Genomic DNA, 13,554 nt, shown 5'->3' with positions numbered 1-13,554 from the left:
CAAGTACCTGATACTATAAAATCTCTGATGTTGTAGACACTAAATCCTACCCATGAAATTCAGGAGCAGAAGACAGTCAGATCTATCAGATCCAACACAATGTGGCAAGTCCAATCTTGAGATGTCCAGTTCTTGAACTCTTAAATTAGTCACCTAAGCTTTCAGTTTCCTCACTTGGAAAATGAGATCTACCATATATGCCTTTGCATTTTTGTGGGGTCCACTTTGGGTTGAGTATATACTTTTTTGTTTTGTCTTTTTATTTCCCTAGTCTTAAGACTTTTTCTAAATCTAAGTACAATGTAGATGATACTCATTTAAGGAAGATAGGATTTACAAACTGAAGGTGGGCTTTAACTTTGTGGTAAACAATAAAAGTTCTCAGTTATGAGTCTCTGGAATGTTGGGAAGGGTTAAAAAATGGGCAGCAAGCCCATGTCTTGTATGTAGAGTATAAATATGAGTACTTGCTGAGTAATAAATGAGCAAATCTCAGATTTGTTCACTCTATCTGATTACTTCTGACCCCAGTCACTACTTGGGGTAAATACTGCATGCAAAAGACAGTGGCAGGAGAGTGTATAGTGAGGGTGTCCTGAGATTTGGGTCAGCTGGTTTGTCTATTTGCACTGTTGCTCTTTTCAGACAGGTTCTACAATGATTCTGGCCTATTCACCTCCCACCTATATGTGTTTTGGGGAGCATGAGAGCAGAGGTGTTTTCTGATATAAGCAAAGTGTTGGGAGCCCAACAGTTGTCCCAGCTATAGCTACTGTAGTGATGTTCCCTGAAGAAGGACAGCTCAGTCTACTCCCATATGATCTGTTCTGCCTACATCTAAACATGTATTTCTTACAAAAGGATGTAGCCAAAATGTATTTGTCAAACAATTTCCCAAGAATACATTCCTGAAAATGAGTTTGCCTTTAATTTTGTAGTGTCCCAATTGTTTCAGTATTCTTTTTGAGTGGTGCTAAGGAAACTTGAAAATAGTTTAGATATAGTTTAGATGCAGTGCCTAGATCTAGGCTGTAATTAAAGCATTTAATCCACAGAATGCCATTTCTGTGTTACTGAGTCACAGTCATTGCTTGTGGTCTGGGATTTTAATTTCTTGTTAGTTTACAGCTTATTTTTGCTACATTTGCATTCCTTAGGCTGACAAGTATATTGATAGCTTATGTTTTCTCTGATAAAATTTCTGATTGAGACCCACTGTTTCCTTCTCCCACTTTTTCTATTCACTTTATTCCCACACACTAGTGGTTGGTTCTTTTTTTCAGGCTATTTTCTAACACAGAATATGCTTTTGTTAACACTATGTTATATCTGACCTTGTTCTAGTCCCTGGTCATTCTGGATACCAAGTACCTTGGGAGCAAACAGCTGAGGCCACATGTGGCATGTACCCTAAGAGTGACAGACTTCAAGAGTTCTTTTAAAAGTCATTATTATTTTAAAATTAACACGATTTTGAGGATTATTATACAAGCTTCAGTTTTTAAAGTAAAAATGAAATGTTCCTTTGTATCTCCTTCAACCCAAGGGTTACATGTGTTTTCTTCTTCCTTTCTATCCTCTCAGATTTACTGATTGGAGAAGTAAATAAAGAAGGACAAAACCCCTTTGGGATTTAGACACTGAACAGTTCTACCCTTCCTCAGTGACTTGCTCCTAAGTACCACTCTAGTATACATTTAAATTTTTGTTTTGGCAAAATGATAGATTGTAACATGCCAGAGACCTCTACAAAGTCAAAACCTCATATATTAAATCTGATGTCAGGCTTTGAGGCTGTGTAGTAACTTGTCACCAAGAAAGAAAAGAATGTAAAAGGTCTGCCTTTGACAGACCTTTAAAATACAGAATTAAAAAGGATTTAAGGGGCTCCCTGGTGGTGCAATGGTTGAGCGCTGGGTTGTGAAGCTGCCTGCAGCCTCCACAGCGCAGTTTCAATCCTCAGCCACCAGGCAAGGGTCCTGCATGGCACACAGACCTCTCCTGCCGCCCTCTGCTCCCCTCAGCAGTGTCCTTCATCAGTCTGCCTGTTCTGCTCTCCCCTCTGGCTCTGGTGAATTCTCTCACCCTCTGGTACTTCTGACTGTACCCAGTGCTTGTATTAATAAATAAATCTTTTTAAAAAAAGGATTTAAGCATTGTTTATATATTTGTTTTCCTGTGGCAGCACTGGAAATCTTTTTTTTTTTTTTTAATTATGTTTGTCACTAACTGTTCACTCTTTTATTTTCAAGGGATTTTGCCTGCCCAAAGAATTTATGGAGGATTCAGCAGAAGGAGCAACTGAGTTCCATGACTATGAGGGCGGTGGACTTGGAGACGGTGAGGGCATGAAGGATGTGAGTGACCGAATAGAAAATGAAGAACAGGTAGGTTTTCACGTGTGTGAAATATATATGCTGTCTGTAGGAGCTTGCTCCCTTTCCCTTTTCTTCTCAATATTTACATTACACATATTTTTTACTGGGTATTGGTCTATGAGCCCTAAGAATAAAATGACAGAAAGAAACTTGGCAGTACATTCATTGGTTATGACTTTAATTGGGAGGGAAGTGATTTAAATTTTTTTATTTTATATGAGATTTTTGCTGATGATTTCCCTATGGAAAAAGTATTTTTGGTAGTAGATCATTTGAGAACAGTAATTACATTCTTTTTTTTAATTTTATTTTTATATTCCCCCATACAATTGCAAACCCCCCATTCTGACCCCAATCCCTCCCCTCCCACCCCACCCCCAAAAAACTGTCTCTGGTTCATAGTTTTTTGTTGATTTTGATTTTCACTTTCTTATAGTTATTCATTTTCCTGGTCCCTTATTTAAGTTTTCTAGATTCCTGCTATGAGTGAGACCAAATTACATTCTTAAGTAATAACTGCATTCAGTGATAATGCCCATGCTTGCTATCAGTGTTATTATTGTATGTCTTTAAGACATGTTGAAAACTTTAAATTTACACTTTTTTTTTTTATTTGAATTTAAGAATGCTTTTAAAATACTCCGATGTGTGTATTAGATTATAATCATTGTGTTGCTTTTTTCAATGCCTATCTCATTTGGGGAGTTTTTGTAATTATAGTCATTTAGATTAATCAAGTATGACTTGAGAAATAAGAGGTAATGGAATTTTTTTTTATCACAGACTTTAAGTGTAAAGTTCACCATAAATTTTTGTTTAAGATATGGTTACAGCTATTAAAAACAAAGGAGCAAACCAATTCCAACTTCCTCTCTTCCTTTGAAGAAAATCTAGAAAGAAACGAAAAACCAAGAGTAGTTGCTGTATTTATGTGGTAGAACTCTCTCCAGTATCTTTATTTTGTTGTTATTTTGGCTTTTCTGTAGTTTCCAAATTTAACTGAACACAGCACTTTTCTAATGGGGAAAAAAGTTTTTTAATAGAAAAATACAATAGTGTGAAAAACATTAAGTGGAATGGAGAACAGTATCCCTTGGGAAGTAGTAGCTGAGACCCCATCTGGGAGCAAGAATTGCCTTGGACCCTCCCACTCACTCCATTCTCCCTCATGCTCCCTCCTTCCTTCTGACTGACCCTTCATCCCATTCCAGACTCTCCTCAGGGTGACTCCATGTTTCCATGTGTGGGTCACAGTATTTAATGAATTTTAAATTGTATTCTTTGACCTAGGAATAATATGATGTTTTTGTTTTAAGAAGGACGAATCATTGATTTATTTGTTAAATTCTATATATGTTAATCACAAATGAATTAATACTAGAAATTAACTACAGAAATGTTAAACCGGAAATTGTGTTGTGGTCTGTTGGTTCTCCTTTTTTCTCTTCCCAAAGATAATTTTGCACCATGAACCTTGACATTTCTATATTTAGATTTTATTTAGAACTGAGTAAACATTAGCAAATTTTGCAGTGTTGACTTATGTTTTCTATAATGCTTTTTGATATAGGCAGAAGATACATTTCAGAAGGGTCAAGAAAAGGATAAAGAGGATCCTGACTCAAAATCAGATACTAAGGGCGAGGATAATGCCATTGAAATGTCAGAAGACTTTGAAGGGAAAATGCATGATGGGGAACTTGAAGAACAAGGTTTGAGTCATTCTTGTTTTTGAAAAATATTCAGGAAATTACAAGTTCCAATAGGGAGCCTATTATAACCTTTTGGGCCAAGTTCATTAACCACGTAATGGCCAGTGGTAACAAAAGCATATGTACATGCCATTACCATATCCGTTGAGGCAGAATCTGTAGGCACTGTCAGATTCTTCTCTGAGAAAAGCCATTAACTGATATTTGGTGTCCGATGTACTAGACAGTGACCCAGCAGTGCCCTTTAGGGAAGTTGAAAGAACAAGGAGGAGACCCTTAGCAGAGCTTATCTCTCATCTCAAAAGTAAATTTTTCTGGGTAGATTTTATAAAAAAATAACTCTCCCCTCAAGATTATAAAAATATCAGATGTGTGCTGTAGATGATTTGAGACAAAAATGTAAGAATGAAATAGATAACTTTAGGCCTACTACCCAAACCATTTATTGCACTTACATATAGAGATAGATATAGAGGTAGATATATATAACAAACAGTTCTATGAATTTGCTTTTCTCATTTAATTTTCCCCTTGTCATTAAATAAATATGAATATTCCCCTCATCATTAAGCATATCATCACCTGTTTTATGTTTGTACCCTAAATTTCTGTCCAAGTTTTAATTTGAGATAGAGTGTCTTATTCTAAATGAAGATCTTGCAGAAATGAAAGCTGTCCTCAGTTAAATGAGTGTGTGTTTGTCTAAGCAGCATACAGCATACCTTTGGCAAAGTGTGCCCCCGAACAAAGGCAAAAAAATTCTGATGAGTTCAGCTAGATACATGATTTTAATGTTGGACGAAATTATAGAAATATAGTATGTTAGAGGTGGAGTTGAACCTTGGAAATTATATATTCAAACTCCATTTCATAGATAAGAAACCAAAATCTAGTGAGGTTGGTAAGTTTCATTATTACCATTCCCCCAACTACAGAACTGACATTTGACAGCTATCCCATCACTCTCTGTCTGTTTACATGACACAATACAGACTTTCTTCCAAACAGCTTACAAAACACAGCAGGACTATTTCAGCAGATCTAAAGGCATCCTCCATAGAGTATTCCATAGAAGCAGGCAGTACCTCTCACGTGGGGCCCTAACTGGTAGTATGTCCATACCTCACCACACATGCAGGACCAGGTCAGTTTGGATATGCCTAACTAAGTTCATTTCCTTTTCAGAAGAGGATGATGAGAAATCGGAGAGTGAGGGTGGCGACCTGGATAAACAGATGGGTGATCTGAATGGTGAGGAAGCAGACAAATTAGATGAGAGGCTTTGGGGTGATGATGATGATGAAGATGAAGAGGAAGATGACAGTAAAACTGAAGAAACAGGACCAGGAGTGGATGAGGTAATTAAAAGAATCCATGTCACTGCTGCTCTGATTATATTCAGAGCTAAAAGAATGACCTTACCATATATATTGAGGAGAAAGGAAATTAAGAAGTCAGTATAGATGCTGTGATTTTGCTATGGACCACTGAACTTCTCCAGCTTCCAGTTTATGAAAACTCGAGGTCTGGGTGTGAGACTGTAGCAGCACAGCGTGACCTACCCCACTGTTCACATACTTGCTATTACTACTGCTACGTGGGTAGTCCTGGACTGTTCTTTGCAGGTTATAGGCCACACCATGTTAGCTGCGTATTTCCATGGCTTTAGGCCCAGCAGGCAAAAAGCACATATGTCTAAGAGCTCTGGTAGGCAGAGCCAACTATGTGAAAGCAATTGGACTGAGAGTAGTGATTTGTGTGTTTTCTCTGCTGCTGACATTTAGGAGGATAGTGAACTTGCTGCTAAAGATGACAATTTGGATGCGGGGAAGTCAAACAGAGATAAAAACCAGCAAGATAAGAAGGAAGCAAAGGAAGAAGCTGATGATGATGGGCAAGGCCAAGAAAAAATTAATGAACAAATAGATGAGGTAATGAGGTTTCAAAACTGATTCATACTCTCCTGACTAAGGCCAGGGTCGCCTGGCATCCCGGCAGTTTTTCCCCCTTCTCATCATTAATTTTCCCATTGCCTCATAAAAGAATGTATTACAGAGCTGCTTAACAGTACATAAAATATCTTTTGGTTACTGAAATGAGATAGTCTTCACTCTGTGGTTTGGAGGTTAAAGCCCTTGGTTCTTCTTAATATATTTTTTCTTACAAACTTCAGTTTCCTCTTGAGAGTGACACAGTACTTCTTAGTAGTGGAATTAAAGTTTGAAATTCCAAGATGAAAATTCTAAAGGATGCTAGTAATTTTAGGAGAGGAGACATAGTTTTCCTCAGGGTAGTTATTTAGAGCTAATTATATGTGACTGATACTTTTTTTTTTAAATAGAGGCGTGTTTTATTTATTTGTTTGTTTGTTTATACATGCACTGGGTACAGTCAGAAGCGTGGGAGGGTGAGAGAATTCACCAGAGCCAGAGCAGGGAGCAGAGCAGGCAGAAGGACTGAAGTACACTGCTGAGGGGAGCAGCGGGCGGCAGGAGAGGTCTGCGCGCCATGTGGGATCCTCATCCGGTGGCCTGGGAGCAGCCGGGGATTGAACCGGTGCCGCAGAGGCCACGGGCAGCTTCGCAACCCAGCGCTCAACCGCTGTGCCACTGGGGAGGCCCTGACTGATACTCTTTTAAAATGTTTTTTAATTAACATTTTTTCCTGTTCACTTCGCTATACAAAGAGAGAGTATGATGAGAATGAGGTGGATCCTTATCATGGCAATCAAGAAACGCTGCCAGAACCTGAAGCTTTGGACCTTCCAGATGACTTGAACCTAGACAGTGAAGACAAGAATGGTAGTGAGGACACAGACCATGAAGAAGAAGGTGTGTCTTTGTTAACCTAGAGATCAGTTGGAACTCTTTAGAAATGAGCAGTAACCAATTTATTTTCAGGCCAGTGTCACAGCCAGGTCCTGAATCGTGTGATCAGCTCAATATCGGCTTCAGGAAATCGCTTTTTCTTTGCAATGTTATTACCTGAGTAAACCTAAAGCTTATAAACCCACATATCTCTGTCACTATTGTCACTTCTATGTTTTAGTGCTGCTGTGCCCAGGTGGTGCTCCATGGCACACAGCTATCTTCCCCACAGCCATCACTGTGTGCCCCCATTTCATGGGGTGAAGTAAGCACTGGGTAGTTTGAATCTACTTCAGCCTCCCATTTTCAGCTTTCTTAAGTAAATGATTGTTTCATTTATTATTATGTTTATGTTGTGTGCTTAGCCTTAAGTGTGAAGTCATTATAATGGGGCTGAAATTGAATAATCTCAAGAGAAACAACATGGCATGTGGCAGTAATCTGGTGCTTGTGTCATCCACTGCTCAATCCAAGCAAGGGGACTAGGGAGTGCCATTTGGAAATAGTTGAAAGCATTGTGTAGGGGGTGCCCATTAACGCAGAACCCCCATCAAAAAGACAGGAGTTGCCTTCTCTTTGCTTCCTGATGACTTCTTATATATCTAGAAAACCTGTCTTAAGAGCTTTTTAAAAAATGCCATATTGAAACAAGAATAATTGAAAGAATAAATAAAAAGTACAGTTTAGGCGAAATTTAATAGAAGCAATACTATATAAAGTTCATATATATCAAATGTATAAAAATATGGAAATAACACACAACTTCAGGTTATGGTGAGGTTGAGGACTGAGAAAGGGTGACAGCTCCATATAGTTGTAACCAGGACCATTAATGTCTTAAAGGCAAGTGACAGGTTTGCTACAAAATGACAAAATTTTAACAAATGAAGAATGTGATTAATAAAAGAAAAATTAATGAAATAAATTTAATGAATAATAAAATTTTAAAATAAATTTGAAGTTATTATTTAACTAGAATCACTTGGTTAAGGACTTTATGTAGGCTTTCCTTATGCTCAAAATAGTCTTTACTCAGTGACTCTCTAGTTCACTTTTAAATAATAGTATAAGGTGTTGCTTCTGAGGCCTTTACATTACCTTATAGTTTTCAGATCTGACTTCAACCTTAAATCAGATAACAAAGCAAGCATAAAATTAAGAAAATTAAAATCCATTGAGACTATAAAAAGCTATTTGTTCTAAATAAACATCTCACTTTAAAGAGCAATTATTTAAAATAATTATTTGCTAACAGTGTAATTTCGGAAGTGTTTAAGGTATAACAGAACTTTAAATAAAAAATTTTCCAGATTTCCATTCGAATGTATGCTGTATTTTGTATGTGTGATAAAGAATAAATTTCACCCATTTTTCCCAATGATAATTAAAAACTAGACTGTCATTTTATCTCTGGTCCAAAATATTCCTATTGGTATAATGGCTTTTAGGATTTTATAGTGGATAATTTGTAATTTTTTAATGAAATATGCTATCCAAACAACTGTAGGTAGTGTAAAAACTATGATTTAGAACAGAAATAGGCAAACTTTTCTGGAAAGGATCAGATATTTCAAGCTTTGCAGGCCATGAGCTGTGACAGATCAGAAATTCAGTTCTGCTGTTGCAGTATGAAATCAGCCATCAGCATTACAGAATACGTGGGGTAAACACGTAGGGAAGTGAATGAATTTCATATTACAATAAAAGTGTATGTACAGAAACATGTGGATGGCCTGACTTGTTCCCTGGGCCATAATTTGCCAACTCCTGGTTTGAGAGTAGTAATAAAATATATGTAATCGTCCCATCTTAAGTAACACATAAGCTCTGTACCTTTTTTTTGTTGTTGTTATATCTATCCAGAAGAGAATCCATTGGAAATTAAAGAAAAGCCAGCAGACACCGAAGAAGTGGGTCATGAAACTGAAGAAATAAATGAAGAGACTGAGTTGGACCAGAATGAAGGTCAGGATCAACATGAGCCTACGGAAAGCCCCAGTGAAGATGACAAGATGGATGGGGAGGAAAAGATGGACACAGGAGCTGATGACCAAGACAAAGACATTGCTGACCAAGCTGAAGAAGGCTCAGAGGAGGAACAGCAGTCCCTGGAAGAAAAGGACCAGGAAACCAGTGAGGAGATTACAGAGAATGGCATCCCTGTTGACCACGGTCTCCAGCCTCAGGTATCGGGTCCAGCTTGTCTAATACTAAAAATAATGAGAAATGACTTATTCCCATTAGAATATCTTTAGGATATATCTCCATTAGCAGGTAGCACTACCTGCTAGATTAGACCCTCTGGCAAATCTCCTCCCTACAGACTGCCCTTTGTAAAGGAGCAAGGCCCCTGATTGTTACAAGGAACCCACCCTACCCCGTGTTCTTCCCACTGTCATTTAATGTGTTTATTTCCCCCAAAGAAGCAGGAGAATGAAGAAGGGGAGAGCTCTGAGACAGAAGACCAGGTGCCAGAGGCCACAGAGAGAAAAGAGCATGAGTCCTGTGGGCAGACTGGGGTGGAGAGCATGCAGAGTGAGCAGGCTGTGGAGCTGGCTGGAGCCGCACCCGAGAAGGAGCAGGGGAAGGAGGTATGAGCCCTGTTGTCAAGACAGCTGTTCTTAGGATGGTTTCTTTCTATCTGAAATCCTGTTCTGTTTAGCAGTAGTTATTTAATATGCGATTTTGTTGTTGACATCTAAAGGAACATCTCTCCTTTGAGAAAATGATCATATGCTTATTTTTATATGCCTCCCAGAACATATAAAAATATGCTCTCCTATCCAATAATATTTGCTTCAAGCTGTATTTAGTGATGTGCTTCATGAGACTGGTGCCTCTCCCTAAAAGAATCAGGTTCATGTTATTTTTTTGAAAACTCACAAGGGGTGAAAGGGTTCAATTTAGACATCATGCAGTAATACGCTTCTAATAGTGCTTCCGTTTTCCTTGTTGTTCCCCAGGCTTCTAAAATTTTTCCTTTTTAAAAGCAAAGCACTTTATTCCTTGTCCTGGGCTGCTATGTATATGGCTACAATTTGGGCTGCTGGCACGTAATGGAAAGAGCACTGAAAGTCAGAGGACCTACGGCTCATACCAGTGACTGGACAGCTCCTTTTCCCTCTCTAAGCTGGTTTTCTCACCAGTGATAACTGTTTACACTTCTTATGCTTCCCCAACGCATTTATTGAGCACCCACTGGGTGCTAAGTATTTTCATTACTTCAGCAAGTCCTTATAATGATCCTTTAAAATAGTTGACATTATTGTTTATATTATTTTCAACATTTTCTATCTGAGCTAAATAAGCCTCAGTAAAATTATATGACAAGTTCAGTGTTACACCTGGTTGATGATGAATTATGATTTCTAATTAAGGTCTGTCCTGCCTTCAGAATAAACCATGATCAAACCTGTAAGTCAGAGTCCCCGTAGAGCGTAACAGGTCTGGGTCTCAATGTTCCTGTTTCTGCCCGCAGGCTATGCCTTGAATAAGTTAGGTAGATAGGCAGGCAGCTATGATTATGGACTTTGAGATGAAAAGTCATACACAGTGCATTGTAGTAACTAGATGCTTCTTTATGATTTGGATTTCATAGGAACACGGGAGTGGGATGGCGGATGCAAACCAGGCAGAAGGCCATGAATCCAATTTCATCGCTCGGTTGACTTCTGAGAAACATACCAGGAAAAACACCCAGGTCTCTGTCACTCTTTTGCTAAACTTAGGTGAAGCCTGCATATAAAAACACTACTCTGAAAGTAGTGGTTTTTTTTTTTTTTAAAGTCATGTTCTGAACTTTTGCTGCCCCAGACGTGATGCCAGCCTTAGTAAGCAGAGCAGGACCATGGGGCAATCCAAGGAAACATGTCTCTGGGGCGTCTTCCCGATGTATGTATTGGCATGTGGGAAGACCTGCACACATGTGCCTGTTATGGCGGCCAGATGCTGGTGCCCAGCCCCAATCATTCTTACTCTTTCTATTGTCTATATTCTTTTGTATTTTAATAATCAACTTCTTTGTAACTGAGTATATAATTCATGCACATAACACAAAATTAGTATATAAAAAACAATTCTCTCCAAATTTCTATTCCTATCCTCAAGCCACATAGGGGCGATCGAAGGGGCAAATTGGTGCTACCAATCTTGTCTTAATTTCAGAGATATTTTCTGCAAGTATATATATATGGAAATATGTACATACATGTTTGTGTGTCAGCTTCCTTGCTTTGATTTCAGATATAAAAGTATATCATTTTATTCTGTGTAAGTATCTAAAGAGCTGCTCATCCCTTTTAACAGTTGCATTGAGTTTCATTCTTGTGTGGCTATGTCTAGTTTATTTAACCAGTGCCCTTGCACGTATGGTATGGTTTTTAGACTTTTTGCTATTATAGACAAAGCTCTGATGAATTTCCTCTTATTTCCCAGAGTTTTAAGAGGAAACCTGGGCAGGCTGACAATGAACGCTCCATGGGTGATCAAAATGAGCGTGTGCATAAGCGGCTGAGGACTGTGGATACCGACAGCCACACTGAACAGGGGCCAGCCCAGCCCCAGGCCCACATGGAGGATGCAGATGCGTTTGAACACATTAAGCAAGGCAGTGACCCTTACGATGCACAGACCTACGGTATGGTACTGGGAAGGCTTCTCCTCTACTTACTGGTTCTCTGTGAGAGCTTATCTTGCATGACTGTACAACCGCAGGTGTTAGTACGAATTCATATTAGGAGAGGGGGGTGACTTTTAAATATTTCCTCTCTTAATAAGAACAATGCAGAAAGTTTTGTTGTTAGTTTTCTTTTTTAAGATTTATTTTTTATTTATGCATACAAGAAATGTAGGAATATAGGCCCTAGGGGGTGAGAGGATTTATCAGACACAGAGTAGGGAGCAGAACAGGCGGATCGATTGAAATACACTGCTGAGGGGAGCAACGGGCGAGGCAGGAGAGGTCTGCTACGCCATGTGGGTTAGCTCCCTGGCCATGGATCAAACTCATGCTACAGTGGCTGGTGATAGCTTGATAGTGCCGAGACTTTAACCCCTGTACCACCAGGGAGGCCTGAAAGTTTGCTTTTTTGTGTAAATGTGCCCATCGCTAAACACTTGAGGTTTCTGGGGTTACTGTAGATCTTTCCAAGTACACCTGATAACATTTGGCCTCATCCAAATCCAGTGCTGATGTCAGGATTTCTTAGTACTGGACATTTCATCATGGATACCTTAAAACTGATCCCTGTAGTGGCAGGAGCTTTGATCTTGAAATGAATGTTTTCCCTATAAGTGAAAAGGGAATTAAAAAAATCTCAGGATAAGAGAGTTGTCAGTTATTGGTCAATCTTCCCTACTAGTTCTCCTGGTGACTTTTCACTGTTGTGCTGCTAATATGTAAACTAGCACTGATAATATACTTTTTTTTTCTTTTTCCCCCAAGAAAATTAAAGCTATAATAATAGCTACCATGTTCTGAGTTTTTACTTTGTGCCAAACATTGTCTTGTGCCTTTGAAACATTATCATGGAATTCCTCCAATAATTCTGCACGTTGGGATAGCTCCATTTTATAGATTAGCACGTAAAGGCCAAAGAAATTTAAGAACCTGTCCAAGATCATGATGCTGGGATTCACGCATTGGTTTTTCTGTGCCCCATTTTGTATTCTTAATCACTATGTTTTTCCACCCACATCTTGGTAATTCAGGACAAGTCCATTAGCAGCTTAGAGTCATGTGCCCAGCATGTTTATTCTGGTTCAGTCTCTTTTTATAGTATTAAAACTGCAGCTGACCATCCTATTTCTGTAGTTACATGAGTAGTTACACCTTATACTTATTCTTTTAGGGTTAGAGAATAGGCAGGACATCACGAACACAGATAAGCCAAGCACTGTGTCTAGACCTTGTAGCCAGTCAGTGGAACTGACATTAGATCTTGGAAGCTAGAAATGACTGAAACAGTACCTACTCATGATTACTTGGAGTGTTGCAAAGTCCTTGTCTTTTTATGTGTTTATGTGTTTTGTTGGCAGATGTGGCTAGTGAGGAGCAACAACAGCCTTCAAAAGACTTGCTTATGGGTCAGGAAGAAGAGGAGATAGAGGATACCTTTATGGATACAGAGGAGCAGGAGGAGTTAAAAGCAGTAGACACGGAGCAACTGAAGCCAGAAGAGTTTAAGTCAGGAACCACTGCAAGCTCTGGTGAGCCCTACAGTGAGCAGAACCCTCCTAAGCTCTCTGGCTTAGAGAAATTACATGTCTTCTACTATAGACAAGTCTAGTCTGTTGTTTTGACCTCCCAACTCATGACTTAGATATACTTTTGCCTATAATTTCACTATTTCATTGGGGACTAGAAAGGTGGAGTGATATTACTAGACATTGTCCTTCAAGGACACCAATCTCTTCAGTCTTTTTTAAATATATAGAAGAAAACTGAATAGTACATTTACTCCAATTGTGACAAGCTGACATTCTTGATTATTAGAAAAATATTTTCAATTACATTAAAACATACACAATCAGCATAAAATGTAGGTAAATATTTGAAGAAGCAGAATAGGGAAAATATTCTGTCTTTTTTTTTTCCCT

At 38.7% G+C, this 13,554-nt stretch overlaps 1 protein-coding gene across 1 annotated transcript in view; it reads left to right on the top strand.

The window, feature by feature from the left end:
* Positions 1 to 13,554, top strand: part of MDN1 (midasin AAA ATPase 1) — a 155,615-nt gene that overhangs the window by 132,154 nt on the left and 9,907 nt on the right. Inside the window, exons 81-90 of the mRNA XM_037518752.2 lie at positions 2,253 to 2,387; positions 3,949 to 4,090; positions 5,276 to 5,448; positions 5,875 to 6,021; positions 6,777 to 6,921; positions 8,821 to 9,143; positions 9,381 to 9,548; positions 10,556 to 10,657; positions 11,392 to 11,593; positions 12,994 to 13,164. Coding sequence (XP_037374649.1) covers positions 2,253 to 2,387; positions 3,949 to 4,090; positions 5,276 to 5,448; positions 5,875 to 6,021; positions 6,777 to 6,921; positions 8,821 to 9,143; positions 9,381 to 9,548; positions 10,556 to 10,657; positions 11,392 to 11,593; positions 12,994 to 13,164 — 1,708 coding nt within the window. The remainder of the gene's footprint in view (positions 1 to 2,252; positions 2,388 to 3,948; positions 4,091 to 5,275; positions 5,449 to 5,874; positions 6,022 to 6,776; positions 6,922 to 8,820; positions 9,144 to 9,380; positions 9,549 to 10,555; positions 10,658 to 11,391; positions 11,594 to 12,993; positions 13,165 to 13,554) is intronic.

The sequence above is a fragment of the Talpa occidentalis genome, unplaced genomic scaffold (genome assembly GCF_014898055.3).
Source record: "Talpa occidentalis isolate TD23 unplaced genomic scaffold, MPIMG_talOcc4v2.1 talOcc4.2, whole genome shotgun sequence".
Classification (NCBI taxonomy): domain Eukaryota; kingdom Metazoa; phylum Chordata; class Mammalia; order Eulipotyphla; family Talpidae; genus Talpa; species Talpa occidentalis.
The sequence above is the reverse complement of the archived record's forward strand: the minus strand, read 5'-3'. Positions and strand labels throughout refer to the sequence as shown.